General features: G+C 35.0%; 1 protein-coding gene and 1 pseudogene across 1 annotated transcript; both read right to left on the bottom strand.

Annotated features, from left to right (window-relative positions):
* Positions 1-1,626: 1,626 nt before the first annotated feature.
* LOC110782591 (protein trichome birefringence-like 43) lies at positions 1,627-5,111 on the bottom strand. The gene is made up of 4 exons (XM_021986758.2): positions 4,421-5,111; positions 4,175-4,349; positions 3,198-3,382; positions 1,627-2,420 (listed from the first exon to the last, which is right to left on the bottom strand). Exons 1-4 carry the CDS (start codon positions 4,924-4,926, stop codon positions 1,904-1,906), a joined length of 1,383 nt encoding a protein of 460 aa, XP_021842450.2. The 5' UTR covers positions 4,927-5,111; the 3' UTR covers positions 1,627-1,903.
* An 816-nt stretch (positions 5,112-5,927) lies between these two features.
* Positions 5,928-17,085, bottom strand: LOC110782644 (F-box/kelch-repeat protein At3g23880-like; annotated as a pseudogene).
* Positions 17,086-18,071: the final 986 nt, after the last annotated feature.

The raw sequence follows: 18,071 nt of genomic DNA, 5'->3' as shown, positions 1-18,071 counted from the left end.
CATCTAGTTGAGCTGCTGCTGCTACGTACTCTCTTGCCCCTTGTTTTGAAATCTTTTGGAAATCCATGCAGCTTCGAGCATTTATCAATTGTATGATTCCTCATTTTGCAGTGATCACAGAACATGCTATTTCTGGTTGAACTTCTGAACTGATTTGCATTCACTGTAGTTTGAGATCAGAACTAAAACTGTATTGAGGCTTATAAGTCTTGTTGTCAAACTTTCTAGCATTGAAAGCTGTAGAATCTAATTGTGTTTTATGCCTGGCAATGTGTAACTCTTTCGGTTGTTCTTCTTGGAGTAAAAGACCATAAGCTTTCGAAATTGTAGGTAAAGGATTCATTATAAGGATAGTGCTCTTAGGATGTTCATATTTCTGGTTTAGCTTTATCAAAAATTGAATCAGTCTATCGTTCTACTGAGTTTTGAGAAGCTGTTGTGTGAGTGTGCAACTGCAGCCAGTATAAACACAAGTAGGGAGAGGTTCCAATCCATCAAGTTGATCCAAAAAAAACTTAATCTTAGTGAAGAAACTGGCAATTCCTTCATCTTCTCCTTGAGTCAATTCACTTAACTGATGTTGAATAGAAAACAATTGAGGACCAGATTCCCTACAATATCTATCAGATAATTCAAACCATATTGCTCTTGTTGTTTTGAGATATAGAACGCTTCTTGCTATTTTAGGCTCAAGAGAAGCTAACATCCAAGAAATCACTAAATCATTAATTTCCAGAATTTACTGCTGGTTGATTTAGACTTTCATCAACAAAGCACAATTTATTCCTAGCTGGCAATGCTATCATCATTGAGCGTCTCCAGTCATTGAAAAATTATCCTTCAGATTCAATGCTCACCAATTTTGTTGCATTTAAATCACTGTTGCTTAGATAATAAGCAGAACTGGGATTCTGTGATGGATCTATTTGCTGATCTGCAAGCATTTTGAGACTGTTTCTTTGACAAAAGATTGATTGAAATCTTGAGATTGATTAACAAACAAACGAATATCAGCAGGATCAATTGATCATCTGCTCTGATACCATGTTAGAGATATCACTTAGGATGATTTCAAACTATGATTGTGTATTAACAATCACTGAAAAAGAGAGAGAAAGAAAGAGTACAGAGAATGAAAGTAATATTTATTACTAAATGAATAAATATTATAGCAGAAGGAGCTTATATACACTAAGATTGTGACGTGTTTAAGCCAATGAGAGAGCTCTATTCTTACACATCAGCACACAACTGATCGATGACTCTTATCATTACAATAGGAAGTCCATAACAAAATTCCTAGATTTAAGTATAGTGTGTTAGGCTGCATCCTTCTAGAAGGCACGAACACATGGAGCTGGTGCTTGAAGTGCACTGCTACTCAATAGTTGGTTGTTGCAGTGTTGTAAAGAAGAGAGTAGCATGTTAGTAGTAACAACAGGAGTGTGTACACCAACAGGTGGTTTACACATTGCAAAACCTTGTGTTTTGGGCGGATTGAGAGTAGAGACCAAATAATATTTATTAAGGTCAATGAATAAAATAATACTCAGTAATAAATTCGACAATATTTTCAGCTTTTTTGGAATACAGTTAATTAGAAAATTTTAAAGGTAACACAAAATATCAATATAATGGAGTAGTATATAAATACGACTTAAAAGTAGAAAAAACTAACATTTAACGAAATCTAAGTACGGAATACCCCGTATTACATAAGATGGTTATACCAATTGAGTGACTAGCCCACATAGCAAAACAACTTTAAACCAAAAGAAATAAAACTTGTTTATACTAAACAGGTAAAAGTTAAACCTTGGCCCAACTTTTCCATTAATCTTCTATAGCAAGTTATAACTGTTCAAAAAATTTACCTCCACAAAAAAAAAAAAAAAAAAAAAATCTAAGTAGACATATCTCCGAAAGTATTATAAAAAAGAAAAGCATAAAGCAATCTATTCCAAGTATCAGGCAATCCAGGAAGACACCAATGACTACAATCAGCATAACCTGTTAGACTATTCTCAAATTTCTTGATCATAAGTTGCCATTGACTACTCCTATAAATTGAAGGGTGAGCATCTATTCTGTACTGTGACAACTTTGTGATGTTCAAGTATTTGACTTGTATTATGTTACTCATCCCTTGAATGACATTCTTGATAACGTTGACGAGTACATCAGATCGTTGGGGGGATGACTTGATTGATTCCTCGTCTATAGGTTGTGTTATATTATAGCACCAATCTGCTGATGTTTGGTGCACTGCTGAAAGGCCTCGGAAAAATATGGTTGTTTTGTTGGGATCCACGTACACGTTTTTATTGATCCATGTTGACCATGCTGTCATAGCTCGTTCGTATGCTAACTCTATCGGCATCTCCTCTACTAGCTTCCCTTCATACTCGAATAAATCCCACCTGTAAAATTAAAGATACATTCAGGCTCCGTTTGGTAGGACGTAAAACGTTTTCATGGAAAACGATTTCCCCCTTGGGTGATGATAAAGGTCGCAAGTTGCGACAATATTTAGTTGTCGCAATCTTACGTGTCGCCGTTTAATTGGTACATATAGGCGCCACGTAGGCTATGCGTCATCAGAATATTTTATATTTTTACTATCAATTCAATATTTTTACTATAAAAGTACATAAACAAGGTAATCAATGTAAAGAAGGAAACAAATTAGAATATTAAGATTTTCCTACCTTTTTTTGAAACATATATGATAGATTATATAAGTCAAATATTTTAGTTTCCAATTTAAACCATGACACATAAGCATGTCATGTCATCATTGTGACACGGCTTAAAGGTCGCATGTTGCGACCTTTATCATTTTCGTTCCCCTTTTCAATCATTTTATGTTGTTTGGTTGGGTAAGAGATGTAAAACAATTTTACATGACTCCCTCAAATGTGGAAAACCGTTTTTCATTTGAAAGGGAGGGAAATCAATTTTCCTTCTTTTCTCCCTACCCCCATCTCCTTTCTTCCCCTCAATCTTCACAATTTTTTCCCATTTTCCTTTAAGTTACCAAACAAAGGAAAACTAGTTTGGAATTGTGTTTTTCCTTGAAAATTGTTTTCCATGAAAAATCATTTTACGTTGAAAACGTTTTACGCCCTACCAAACGGAGCCTCAGTAAGAACTGAATACTTTTTTAATAACGACGACAATTGAATTGAGTAGCTTACGATCTCATTTTGCCACCATGAAGCCACCAATGACCTGAGTTGAATACCATAACATCAGCCCCTTTCCACTGCACAGAATTTGGTGACAGCTTGTCTAGCACAAGAACTTTGCGGCCACTTGCATGCTTTTCTACGAATTCAACAAGAAAAGGGCTCCAGTAGAACTCAACTGTGCAATTATAGTCCTGCAACAAATTAAATCAGAATAAGTAAACGGGTGATGATAAAGGTCACAAGTTGTGACAACTTTTAGTTGTCGCAATCTTATGTGTCGCAGTTTAATTGGCACATATAGGCGCCACGTAGGCTATGCGTCATCAGAATATTTTTACTACAAATGCAATATTTTTACTATGAAAATGTGTAAATAAGGTTGTCGATATAAAGAAGGAAACAAATTAAAATATTAAGATTTTCCTACCTATTTTTGTAACATGTATAATCATGACACATAAGCATGTCATGTCATCGTTGTGACACGGTTTAAAGGTCGCATGTTGCGACCAGTGGCGGTGCCAGTAGGGGTTCAGTGGGTTCAACTGAACCCCTACTGGACTTTGTAATAAATACTATTGCGTGCAGCAATAATGATGATGAGCAGATATGGCGCAGTGGTCAGATCTCCCCACTGATACCAAGTAGACGGGGGTTCGAATCTAGCCACTACCCACTTGCTTCCCTTTTTTCGGTAGTTATTATTCTATGCTTTTCTATTTTATTTTGTCATTTGTTTCTCTATTTTTTATAGTTATTGTTCTTTTGTTAAAAAAAACTCAGTATTTTAGGGGGCTTTATTTATTTTTACTTTTTTTTGAAAAACATGATCAATTAACTGTTTTTTTCAAAAAAAAAAAAAAAAATTCGAACCCTTAACGGAAAATTCCTGGCACCGCCACTGGTTGCGACCTTTATCATTTTCGTAAGTAAACAGGGAATATATTATATATTATTACAGTTTAATTAATTGATCTATATACCTTGGCTTTGAGAACCTTGTAAACTGGACTTTCTGCACTGACTTCAACACTAGAAGAAGGAATGGAGGAATAAAGAAGACAAGCAAGAGACATCCACATGTTTCGATTTAGTGAGTCCCCTGCCATAATCACCCTCTTGTTTCGCAGCCTCTCAAGCATGTCTACTCCGTTGAACCTAACACAATTGTTCAATGTAACTATAATTCAACATTTAGTAATTAATTAAGTGATTATAGTATTACTTACAATGGTATATCACAATCATTAGCTTCCCATCTCCACTTCTCATACTCGGAATCCGGCCTCCCATTTTTCTGGCAGCTCATTTTTTCCTCCATAAATGGACACTTAGTTGAATCATAGCTAGGATCTTCTTCCGGCATGTACACCCATCTCCCTTCAAACATATTACAATTCTTCTTATTAGCCGGCTTTTCATCATCTTCATCAACTGATGTTGTATTCATCAAATTATCATCAACTGATGTTGTGGTGTTCTTCTTTTCATCAACATCTTGATCAAATGATGTTGTATTCAGCTTCTCTGAAATAACAGTTATATTAAAATGCTCCAAAGGCTTGATCGCGGCAGCTTCACTCAACGAAGCGAATTCAACCACCGTATTTTGCGTAGCCAATAGGCTTGTATATGGTTGAGTTTGATAAGCTAAAAGAAGCAACAGGGTGAACCCAACAAAACTTCCTGCTGCAAAGTATTTCCAAGTATCATTCACAGTGGAAACAAGTTCCATCACTAATTTGGAGATTCCTTTGTGCTTTTAATTTGTTAAAGTTGGTTTATTTTAGAAGATGGAGTTTTAGTATTTGGTATATGTAAGATAAATCAGTCAACTTTGTAATTGCTACACTCACATGCATATGCTAATCCATGTGATAAGTGATAAAGTTAATAATTTCAAGACATTTTCTAAGCTGTATTTTTTTTTAAAATAATTTGTCTGAAGTTTGTGCACCTACTCTGTAGAAACCTTTTAAAATTCATGACAGGGTAAACAAGAATATACAACTTTGCTTACCAATTATTTTCTTTTTAGTACAATTAGACGTCATGAAACTGAGGAAGTATTTTCGCATATCAGATATGTGCTTGCAAATACATATCATAACTAAAGACAAAATAGGAAAAATGACAAAAAAGAAATTAAATGGTACTTTTTAAAACAAAAATAGTACATTTTTTACAGAATGGTACTCTTTTTTTACAAAATGGTACTTTTTTTTGCAAAATGGTACTTCCTATTTTGTCTTTTAGCTATTTGTCTTTTAGCTGATATGTGTGTTACCAACACACATATCTGATATGCGAAAAAATAACCTCTCATGAAACTGCCGTAGATCGGCCTCTTAGATTCTCCCTTATCCAATTTCTACAATTTACTCTCTGCATTCGAAATTAGTTCTCATATTATACCGACCCTCAGATGATAGTTATACGAATTTACTAAAACAACATAAATAGTGGTTGTGTTTTCTATAGCCTCTAGCAAAATGCGTTGAGAAAAGGTGACAATTTTTTCTATAAATTACTGGTATGAATTGCAATCCCTTATTTAGTAAGGGTATCTGAAACTCACATTTCTACTCAACACTTTCCTAAACTAATTCACTTGGAACCAGAATTAAGCGAGTTCGGATCCTCTAGAGTTTTAATAAAACTCTACAAGGTAGAGTTGTATCTAAACCATTCATTTTAAAATCAAGGGCTCATATTGATGAGAAAAAATAGGGAGAATTTTGAAAAGATATGTATGAACCATTGATTTTTCATTCAATGGTTGATATGCTCAAACTCTACCTTGTAGATTTATTTTAGAACTCTAGAGGATCCAAAACCGAATGAAGCACTTCCACCCATTACATGAAATGAACTCGAAATAAATTAAAAACCCAAATTACAACTTCCACCATATTACATTTCCTATTTACGATTCCGCGGAGGGGGGAGGAAACCCATAACATCAAGGCCAGGGAACTTGATGTTGCCTTGCTCAATTACGATAATCTTCTCTCTGTAGTAGTCCTTTCATGTAGTTCCTAAGGACAAATAACAACAGCAAATTAAGACAAATAAATTAAAAACATATACACCATTGAGTCTGTGGCTGTGGGATCTTATTAAGCCAAGGAAGGTACAAACAAATTTGGGCAAGATATTGAATAAAGACTTCCCAAAGGAGCATTATCTGCAACCATGGAAATGAAATACAAAAAAATTATGACAAACAAAGATGAACCACAGTAGTGGAAGTACTGCCAATTCTAGTAACTGCTCCATAAAAAGTCTAATGTCTTTGGAAAGAAGGGTGAAACTTGTTATCAGAGAAATTAGCACAGATACAACACAGACACCACAAACTTAAAAACAGCACAGACAAATAAAGATTTTAATTACCTAAAGGAAAGAGGTTCAATCCCAACTGAGTAACACCCAAAACACAATGCAGCTGCTACAATCGGCAGAACACACGAGAAAGCGTCAGCTTACAAAACCAAGAACTACTTAAACAGTAATGATATTTCTATCGCATCTCAGCATCTGCAGGAAACTTTAGGCTCCTTTTGGTAGGGCGTAAAACGTTTTCATTGTAAAACGTTTTTAATGAAAATATCATTACTAACAGCATCAGGCCCTCTACAGCACTGCTTGAGAATCCTCTCAAGCCAGATATGATAAATGCTTTCAGAAAAGCACATCAAGTATAACTTACGCCTGTCACCATTTCTTCTTCCAGATTTAAAAGCCCAAGCCATTTCTGCAGTGAAACCAACATGTTTTCTGTAAACCCCAAGCTTGATAAACATTCTCTCCCAAACATATTGTATCTAAATTGATTAATGGAAAAAGGTAGCTAACTACAGTATTAGATTTATTATAATGCTAAAAACGCGAACAATCAAAGACATTCATTAGTAATAAATCGTGCCAACTTGTCTCGAACACATTTTATTTCATCGATCGTGAAGAAACGCTCCCTTGGTTTGTTCATGAATACCTATAATAAAATCCCACAAAAAAACACATAATAATCTAGTTAGAGACATGAATATTGTAAAATATAATAAACACATTATTCTAAAACAATAATCAAGTTATACGAATAATTTTGACTTAAATGGCCGTTTTCGGTTCGAACTCTTAACTAATGAACCTAAATAAGTATTACAAACCCTTTACACGTTTAATATACTTAATATTAGGATGATAAGATTTGTTCTCATCTACTTGGGTCAACTTATGCACATTTAAGGCTCGTTTGAACGTTATAGGACATATTTTGAATATAATTGTTGTTTTCGCTCCAAACTCTCGACTAATGAACCTAAATACGTATTCTAAGCCCTTAAAATATTAAATATACTTAATATTAGGATGATAAGGCTCATTCTCACCTACTTTAGTCAAGTTATGCAATTTAAGACTCGTTTGATTGTTATATGTCATATTTTGACTATAATTGTTGTTTTCGCTCCCAAATCTCAACTAATGATGCTAAATAGGTATTTTAAGCCCTTTACATGTTCAATATCCTTAATATTAGGATTCTAAGACTCATTCTCATCTACCTTGGTCAAGTTATGCAATTTAAGGCTCGTTTGATCGTTATATGTCATGTTTTGACAATAATTGTTGTTTTCGCTCCGAACTCTCAACTAATGAATCCAAATAGGTATTCTAACCCCTTTACATGTTCAATATACTTAATATTGGGATGATAAGACTCATTCACAGCTACTTTGGTCAAGTTATGCAATTTATAGCTCGTTTGATCGGTATATCTCATATTTTGACTATAATGGTTGTTTTCGCTCCCAACTCTCAACTAATGAAGCTAAATAGGTATTCTAATCCCTTTACATGTTCGATATACATAATGTTAGGATGATAAGACTCATTCTCATCTACTTTGGTCAAGTTATGCAATTAAGGCTCGTTTGATCATTATATGACAATATGACATATTTTGACTACAATGGTTGTTTTCACTTCCAACTCTTAACTAATGAACCTAAATAAGTATTTTAAACCTTTTACACGTTTAATATACTTAGTATCGGGTTGCTAAAACTCATTATCATCTACTTTGGTCAAGTTATGCACATTTAAGGCCCGTTTGACCGTTATAGGACATATTTTGACTATAATAGTCGTTTTCGGTCCTAACTCTAAACTAATGAATCTAAATAGGTATTATAAGCATTTTACATGTTTAATATACTTAGTATTAGGTTTCTAAGACTCATTAACATCTACTTTGGTCAACGTATGCAAATTTTAGGCTCGTTTGACCATATAGGACATATTTTGACTATAATGGTCGTTTTCGGGCCCAACTCTTAACTAATGAAGCTAAATAGGTATTTTAAAGCTTTTACACGTTTAATATACTTAGTATTAGGTTGCTAAGACTCATTTTCATCTACTTTGGTCAATTTATGCACATTTAAGGCCCGTTTTACCGTTATAGGACATATTTTGACTATAATGGTCGTTTTCGGTTCCAACTCTAAACTAATGAAGATAAATAGGTATTCTAAGCCCTTTACATGTTTAATATACTTAGTATTAGGTTGATAAGACTCATTAACATCTAATTTGGTCAACTTATGCAAATTTTAGGCTCGTTTGACCGTTATAGGACATATTTTGACTATAATGGTCGTTTTTGGTCCAAGTCTTAACTAATGAAACTCAATAGGTATTTTAAACCTTTTACACGTTTAATATACTTATTATTAGGTTTCTAAGACTCAATGTCATCTACTTTGGTCAAATTATGCAATTTAAGGCTCGTTTAATCTTTATATGTCATATTTTGACTAAAATGGTCGTTTTTGGTTCCAACTCTTAACTAATGAACCTAAATAACTATTCTAAAACTTTTAAATGTTTAATATGCTTAATATTATGATGATAAGACTTATTCTCAGCTACTTTGGTCAACTAATGCAATTTAAAGCTCGTTTTATCTTTATATGACATATTTTGACTATAATAGGAGTTTTCGCTCCCAACTCTTAACTAATGAACACAAATAAGTATTTTTAACCCTTTACACGTTCAATATAATTAGTATTAGGTTGCTAAAACTCCTTCTCATCTAGGTCAAGTTATGCACATTTGAGGCTTGTTTGATCGTTATAGGACATATTTTTACTATAATGGTCGTTTCCAGTCCCAACTCTTAACTAATGAACATAAATAAGTATTTTGAACCTTTTAACATTTTAATATAATTAGTATTAGGTTTCTAAGACTCATTCTAATCTACTTTGGTCAAGTTATGCACATTTAAGGCCCGTTTGACCGTTATAGGTCATATTTTGACTATAATGGTCGTTTTCGGTCACAACTCTAAACTAATGAAGCTAAATAGGTATTCTAAGCCCTTAACACGTTCAATATACTTATTATTAGGTTCCTAAGACTCATTAACATCTACTTTGGTCAACTTATGCACATTTGAGGCTTGTTTGACCGTTATAGGACATATTTTGACTATAATGGTCGTTTTCGGTCCCAATTCTTAACTAATGAACCTAAATAAGTATTTTGAACCTTTTTACACATTTAATATACTTAGTATTAGGTTTCTAAGACTCATTCTCATCTACTTTGGTCAACTTATGCAATTTAAGGCTCGTTTAATAGTTATATGTCATATTTTGACTAAAATTATCGTTTTTGGTTCCAACTCTTAACTAATGCATGAACCTAATTAAGTATTCTAAGCCCTTCACATTTAAGGCTCGTTTGATCGTTATAGGACATATTTTGACTATAATGGTTGTTTTTGCTCCCAACTCTCAACTAATGAAGCTAAATAGGTATTCTAAACCCTTTACACGTTTAATATACTTAGAAGGTTGCTAAGACTCATTCTCATCTACTTTGGTCAACTTATGCACATTTAAGGCTCGTTTGATCCTTATATGTCATATTTTGATTTCAATGGTCGTTTTCGCTCCCAAATCTCAACTAATGAACCAAAATAGGTATTCCAAACCCTTTACATGCTTAATATACTTAGTATTAGGTTGCCAATACTCATTCGCATCTAATTTGTTCAAGTTATGCACATTTAAGGCTTTAAATTCTTATTTTATTTCTTTTAACTTTTTCAAAGATGTGAAAGGCAATCGATAGTTAACTAACAACTTAACTAGTTTATATCTGCCAAAAAATCACTATATCACACAAGAGTAAAAAAAACCTCAAACAGTCAGCAAATCGAACTTTAACTAACACTGCATATTATGTAAACATTAAAGAACAAATAATAGAAGCATACCAATGCCAACACTTCCGGAGGAACAAGATCAGTAGAATTTTCTCTAGGAAAAGTATCGTCAGCAAAAAGAATCAACCTCGGCCCAATATCCCAAAATATAATTGTAGAGTTTGCCGATGAAATACTGATAATTATGCATCCTCAAACCCCTAACTCTGAACGAAAGAGAAAAAAGGAACCCTAATTAGTAGATTGTTTCCTCTTTAGATTAAAAAATAGGAGCACCCAAATTGAGGAGAGGGAAAATGGTGTAAAGTGGACAAAAACTAAACAGAAGCTAACCAATTTATCTCCCCCAAACAACAAACAAGCAAAATAACTTGAAATTATCAGAAAAATAAGCTAAATTTGACGGGAATTCATAATAGAATTGTTCCAAAATTAAGAATTTACATTAACAATAAACAAAATAACAATTATCGTTTGTGCATTCGGTGGTTGCGTTAGCACAAATTCCAACTTTTAGATTTAATGGATTGATATATAGATGTTAAGTGTAACTCATGGAGAAAAACCCTAACCTTTAGAATTGGATTATTAGTTTTTGAACATACAATATCTCTTCCTGAAGATCTGTCATAAATAAGAATTTTGGACCAGAAGGAAGTTAAGGCAAAGCAATGCACTCCATTCAGATCAAGAACTCATGATGACAACATAGACAATAGTGTCATGTGTAAAAAAGAAATACAAATACAGCATTGTGGCAAGTTATTTAAGTTAAAGAAATTGCAGAACACTCAATTAGAGGCTCATGAGCCGCGGACTACCACTGCAGATGTTAGAAGCTTTTATGAAGAAACAGACTTCAGACTTGCTATAACAAACGTTAATCCTGCCTGGTCAGATTATACCTCACCTGAAAATACAACCCAAGAGTTTTGCAAGTAAACTTACAAACAAAACGTTCATCCTTAGACAAGTAATTAAAATGGCTTACTAACTTCAGAAAACCTCGAGAAAAATAGACAAACAACCAAATTATTCTACCTATTCAACTCTCTTACACTGCATTCCTCTACTAAATTCACTCTTCCTATCTTTTCGATTCAATACTCTATCTCTCTTTCAGGCTTGCCTCTATATCCAACAACATTTCATAAAATAGATCACCAATACACTAATTCGAATTAATTATAAGACATAAACAATCAGCACAAAAAATTCTCCAATTCAAAATGGTGAATAATATAATTTAATTGCAAAAAAATTACATAATCTGTAGAAAACCTAGAATACGAGAAGAAAATGTGTGTGAAATTACTTCTTAGCGGTGTCCATCGGGAGGCAGGCCGGCGACGGTAGCGGCGCGCACAATTATTTGGCCAGTAGAGGAGATGAAGTTGTTGCGGTGGAGATTTCCTCGCGATCTGGCTGCTGGAGAGGAGAGAATATGGCACGCAGGAGAGGAGAGAATATCACACACAGGAGAGGAGAGGATATGGCGGCGTTGTGTTTGGCGTGGGCGGTGGTGGTGGGGAAGAAGCAGGCGGGAAGCGCGGGGAGATTAGAAGATGCTGAAAAGTGAACATGTTGTCAAAGGAATTAACCTAAGTGAAATATTTTTTTTTTTAAAAAGGAAAAGTTAACTAGTGAAGGAGGTCCAAATGCTTGGGGTGAATAGTAAAACCCAAGCACATGTAAAATTTGCAATCAAATGCTTGGGTGAATAAGAAAACCCAAGCACTTGTGAAATGTTTTTACTAAAAAAAATTAGTTGTCATCAAGTGCTTGGGTTTTTTATAAAACCCAAGCACTTGGCTCAAAGCACTCAAGGTTTTTTCTACTAGTGAGCGAAAATGTGAACTGAAAAAACAAGTGCTCAACAGATTCTGTAACAGAGCCACAGAAAAAACAAACTGCAGCAGTAACTACATTTCATTCCAACAGTCTATCCATAGTAGGTAAGAGCCAAGCCAAGAAATGAACAAGTTTCTACGGGAGGCCATGTTCTTGAACAACAACCTACTCCAGGGTACTTTAGCATGAGTACCAACAAGGGGCTGATACATCTTCTTTTTTTATTAAGAACACTCCATCATAGCCAAACTGTACTATCTGAATCTCTTTCAAATCTTGCTGGGTAAAATAAAGATCGAGCGCCAAAATGATTGCAAGCCAAGAAAAATCACCAACATGATTGCAAGCCATACTGCATTAGGACAGATCCACAGTATTCCAAGTTTTAGCTCTAGCAAATAACTTATCAATAAGCTGCTTGCATTGAAAGTAAGCCAGCTTGTTTGTCGATAAAAGTACTCCTAGATACCTAAAAGGAAAGTCACCAATTGGTATTGGAAGCAAATTATCTCAGAAACCCCACCATCATAGACATTGTTCTTATCAAGGTTTGCCTCCAACCTAGAAGCTTGAGAGAATTGATGAAAATCCTTGCACATCATCTGACCTCATCTTAAGGGAGAGCAAGGTTTACCAATAATAAGAATACTATAGGAAACAAAAGTAACACAGGGCCACAGGCAAAGGTCCACCTAACTAACTTAAGCTCCACTCTACTGACTCATAAGCATTCTTGAAGTCCACCTTGATCATATGCCTAGGAAAAACATCAGCTCTCCCATAGCAAAATGTTGTCAGAAATGTGTCTTCATCCTAGTGCTCAGAAATGGCATTACAAGAGGAAATAGGCCTGACATCTTTCCATCAAAACCAATCAATTTCCTGCTCGGAAACTGCCTTGCCTAATTTCCGTACTCAGCCTAGGACCTTTGGTAAGAGCTGGAATACAAACACCAGAAAGACAAGAAGAACCAAGAAGACCTTTATAAAAACCAATACTCTCTCTCGGAACATCCTTCAACATTATCCAATTTAAGCCTAGCATCATTACAAAGAGTATTGATTCTATTAACCTTAAGTCTTTCCTTTACTGAAGAGTTAACTTCTGCCTCAAGGCAGTTTCCTCCACCCCTAACCATTTCCTGAGATCATTGACACACTTTGATGATTTGTTATTGTTGCCAGGGCTATTCTAGCAAGCCCTATTCTCTGAGAAGTCCCAACAAACTCCCCTTTATGCAACTTCTTCAGCTGAATTTTCATCTTAGCTCAATTTATTCCAAAGCTGAAGCATATAAGATGCGAGGCAAAGGAAAGGAATAAATTGATTATGACAGGCAAGGTAATTTAAAAACTTGAAAACCATACGGCCTCCCCTTTCTGAGTTAGGCAAACAATTTTTGTCAACAAAGGAGCAGGATCGGAAATTACAGATTTTAAACAATCTACCACCAGATCCGTAAAAGTTTGAGGCCATAAATCATTTCCCAAACCCCAATCAATTCTGCTAGCAGTCTTTCCAACTCCACTACCTTTGTGCCAAGAAAAGTAGTGCCCTGAACTTCTAAGGGTGTAGAATTATACAGACATTCATTACCGTTCCCACCATTTATGGCCAATTACTATACAAGCCACGAATGCACAACTTTCAGCGATTCATTTCCCTTTAATCTGCACCAATTTGCCAAGATAAATTACATCCATAACTAATAATTCTGATTTAACAGAAAACCAGCAGTTGTTGACCTTCAACTCTTCAGAATTGCCAATTCATTAAACAAGGTCTCTTATTTGCCACTTCCTGCCACTTAAAATATCTGACATTCTAGTTCATACCATATTACCATCAACCTTCAATGTGCGTGTTAATTTTCTACAGAAACACATAGCCAATATAATTTCCCTTCCTATTCTACCCTAAAGATATGTATATCCATATTTATACACCAAATAATGTGAAGAACAGAGTAAAAGGGAAACAGTGGACGTATATCCTTTTATACACCAAATAATTACATGACAAAATGTGATGAAGTCAGATCATAATGTGAAGAACAGAGTAATTTAAGAGCAGAGAAAAGAAATAACAGGAACATATTTGGAGAAGAGGAGGGCGGTACTTTTTAGATAGATAATTGGTGTGAAGGTTACAAAACTACTGAGCATTTGAGAGGCCCAGCTTCTCTCCCTAGCAAAAAAAAAAAAACAACCCACTTTCTGAATGAATCCCTCGTACAGCTTACCTCCCCTTCTATAGCAAGTCTGACTTCCTACTTTTCTAACAAACTTCCTGCCATGTCAACTTCCCTCAAACTGAATTGCCTACATTCCCCTGCCATTACGTCTAGCATACATCTGCAAGGTGAGAGATCATGGTTGGTTCATTAGACAAATCAAACAACAAAGTATAGTCCTTCTAACATAAGTCACGGGTATTCATTGGAGTGTTGGAATTTAGGTAAGTAAACTTTCAATTACGCAAGCCAGCCTTATTGGCTTCAAATTTTCACATCAAATTCCATACGACCCTTCAAAACATAACAGTTTGGCATCTTTGCTTTTGATTGAGTGTTAGTCATGAAAATAACAGTCACTTCCACGAGCTTTCAAAGTTTCAAGTTGAAGAAACAGAGAAAGGCCCCAGAACATAACAAGGTTTGGAAACCCCTTCAAACGTAACAAGGTAAACACCAGCATCTCCAGCGCACCAACTATGATAACGGAATCACAATCAGAACCAGCTTCACTTTCTTCTTAATTCTACTTTTGCCCCCCTAATTTCACTAAAATGAGGGGCCATTTATATTAGTTGCAGTCAGATGCAACAGCTAATTTGGTGCTCCAATTTGTTTGAGCTGTAATCAGATATTTCTGAAGATTGCATAAGTAATAGCTTGCTAATTTGTGCACACTGAACCATTTTGAGATTAACTGGCAGTCTAACAGGACTAACTACAAGCAAATTGCAGCTTTTCTTATGAAAAACAAAAACAAGAAACGTAATATCCAAAGGCATTAACTAAGTTTTGTTTGTTTTGTTTTTTTTTTGACGGGCATTAACTAAGTAGATTTGCCACAACAGCACTAGAACATTAATTCAAACTGAAAACGCTATAATCCAATGTAAAGGTCTTCATGGTCTACATATCTGAATTCGCCCAACAAAAATGGCTAGTAATGAATGGTTTGCACAAAGGATAAAGGTTGACTCATGCTTAGGACAACAGTATCCACGCAATCCGGCTTGTCCATATGAACAACATCATCCAGTCTCTCAAAAATATTTGACAAACAATCATCAAGAATATAACACACATTGCATTCGAAAGCACAGTTGTATAAAAAAATAAAAAAAATCACAGCTTTAATGAGTGTGGAGGAATGACATCAGACAAGGGCTGAGTCCTCTCTGATAAGCATTGAACAAAGATTCGGAGTAAAAGTAAATTTATTATGAACACAAACAGTAGTGTAACATTTCAAGATTACCTATATTTACGTGCTGTGAGTCTCTTCCCTGCTTTCTTTCTTCTCTAAAGGGAGTTTTTTGCAACACAGAGCTTGATTTTGGAATCTAAGAAAAACCAGGCTTTGGACAAAAGTATCCACGCAATCCGGCTCCAGGACAGGCAACACAAGGTTCTTCATATCCTGATTGTTGGGATCCCATGAAATCCAATTTCCAACAGACGTTGTGACCACAATCTTACCATCCGCAGCAACCATAGCACCTAATACTGAACCCACATTATATCCTAAATGAAAATTAAGAAGCTTTCTCCAGGATTTTTGTACCCCGTATTCCTCCATCACCCATACATAACTCCCATCGCCAGTACACGATACAGCAAGTTTATCCTCGACTAATCTAACCGAAAACAACACAAAACTCGACAAAGGATTTGGCAATACAATTAGATCGAATTCCTCATTAGCTAGTTTAAAAGCCAAAATTGTTTTCAAAAATACATTATTGCCAACTCTCATCTTACACATCCAATGGATCACCCCATTCACACAAATCCCTCTACGTTCAATTTCAAACCTCCCGCCCTCAACCGATGATCTAACCCTCCTCCAACCACCCTTGCTAAGGCTACAAACCTCAGCCCGAAGGTAAGTTTCCCCATTTTCCCACTTCCAACTTACCCTAACCACCTTGTAATCCTTCGAACTCGAATCAAACCCGAACCCTAAAGTAAAATTTCGAAAACCCTCAACAACAATCGGGAATGGGAGGGTGAAAGCTTTTCTAATAGAAGGGTTCCATAAAATCAAAGGATTAAGACCATTATTAGACCAATAATCAAACAAACAAATTACTCCATGACAACAACCCACAATTAGGCTCTTAAAACGGAAAGGGGAATCGATTTCAACCCAATTATCTAAAGGTTCATCAACGTTATGCAAGAAAAATTTACGAGAAACACCGTAAAGTGTTGTGACACCATTTTTGGAGGTAGGGTTTAATTGCTGAGATAAATGAGCAGAAACAAATGACGGGTTTGTGATTATAGAGTACCATGATTTGCTAACACTCATGAATCGAAGTAATGATGAAACTGGTTGGCGTTTGAGGATTTCAATCACCAATTCTTCGGGCAAATTGGGGTTTAATTTTGGGCGATGTCTTCTGTGGTAAACGCGAAGAGATATTGAGGGGATTTTGTCTTGATTATGGAGATTTTGGATCTGATTTTTGGGTCCTTCCGCCATAAAGAGTAGCTCAAAAGCAGGATAGTGTTTTTTTTAAGGTAAGAAAGAAGAATGAAATGAAATGAAATGAAGTGAGCAGTTGAGGTTTGGATAAATGTTTTGATTTTGTTCCTACTGTTGTTGGCAGGGGTGTGCGCCGGACCAAATCCGGCCCGGTCCGGACCGGATCCGGAATACACCGGGTGCGGAATCGAGTTTTTTCCGTGTCCGGTGACCGGTCCTAAATTTTACCGGAGAAGACCGGTCCTGTCCTAAAAATTCCGGACCGAATCGGATTTAGATATGTTTGTCTGATTTTAATAATTGATAAAAAAAGTGATAGAAAATAGCAGCAAAGAAAAATGGTACTCCCTTCATTTCTTTTTTATGTATCCATTTGAAATCTGGTGTGGTTTTTAAGAAAATTGGAATCTTGGTTTGTATGGGTATAAGTGTAATGATTGGGTGTAAGAGAAATGATTTGGTGTAAGATATTATAATAAATAAAGGAGTGAAAAAATAATAAAGAAATAAGGTACTCCCTCCGTCTCTTTTTGTTTTTTACGTTTTCCTATTTGGGTGTTTCAAAATGTTCTTTACATTTCCTTTTATATCATGACATTAATGATTTAATATTCTATCAAAAATTTGTATCAAATGATTTTTTAACCAATTAAATTCATTGGTTATTTAATTTCTCACACCTTTCTATTAGGATATTAAATTTTTTTCATATTCCCAATATCATAATTTTGATAAAAGTGAAGACATTAAAAATAAACGTAATTTTTCTTGTTTAAATAAAAAAAATAGAGAAATCTCAATGCACATTAATTAGTCGTTAATAAACGTGCAAAATGACAAACGTAAAAAACAAAAAGAGACGGAGGGAGTAAGAGAGAGGAGTGATAATGATAGGTGATAAAGTAGGTGAGAGAGTGGGTATATGGGGAAGGGAAAAGAATTAAATATTATGGGGGGAAAATTAGGTGGGAATATGGGTAGAATCTTTAGGTATTTTGGTAATTAGATAGAAATGTAAGGGTATTTTAGGATAAAATGTATATCCAAAAATAGAATAGATTCTA

This window comes from Spinacia oleracea, chromosome 4 (assembly GCF_020520425.1).
Source record: "Spinacia oleracea cultivar Varoflay chromosome 4, BTI_SOV_V1, whole genome shotgun sequence".
Lineage (NCBI taxonomy): Eukaryota > Viridiplantae > Streptophyta > Magnoliopsida > Caryophyllales > Amaranthaceae > Spinacia > Spinacia oleracea.
This window is presented reverse-complemented; position numbering and strand designations above follow the sequence as displayed.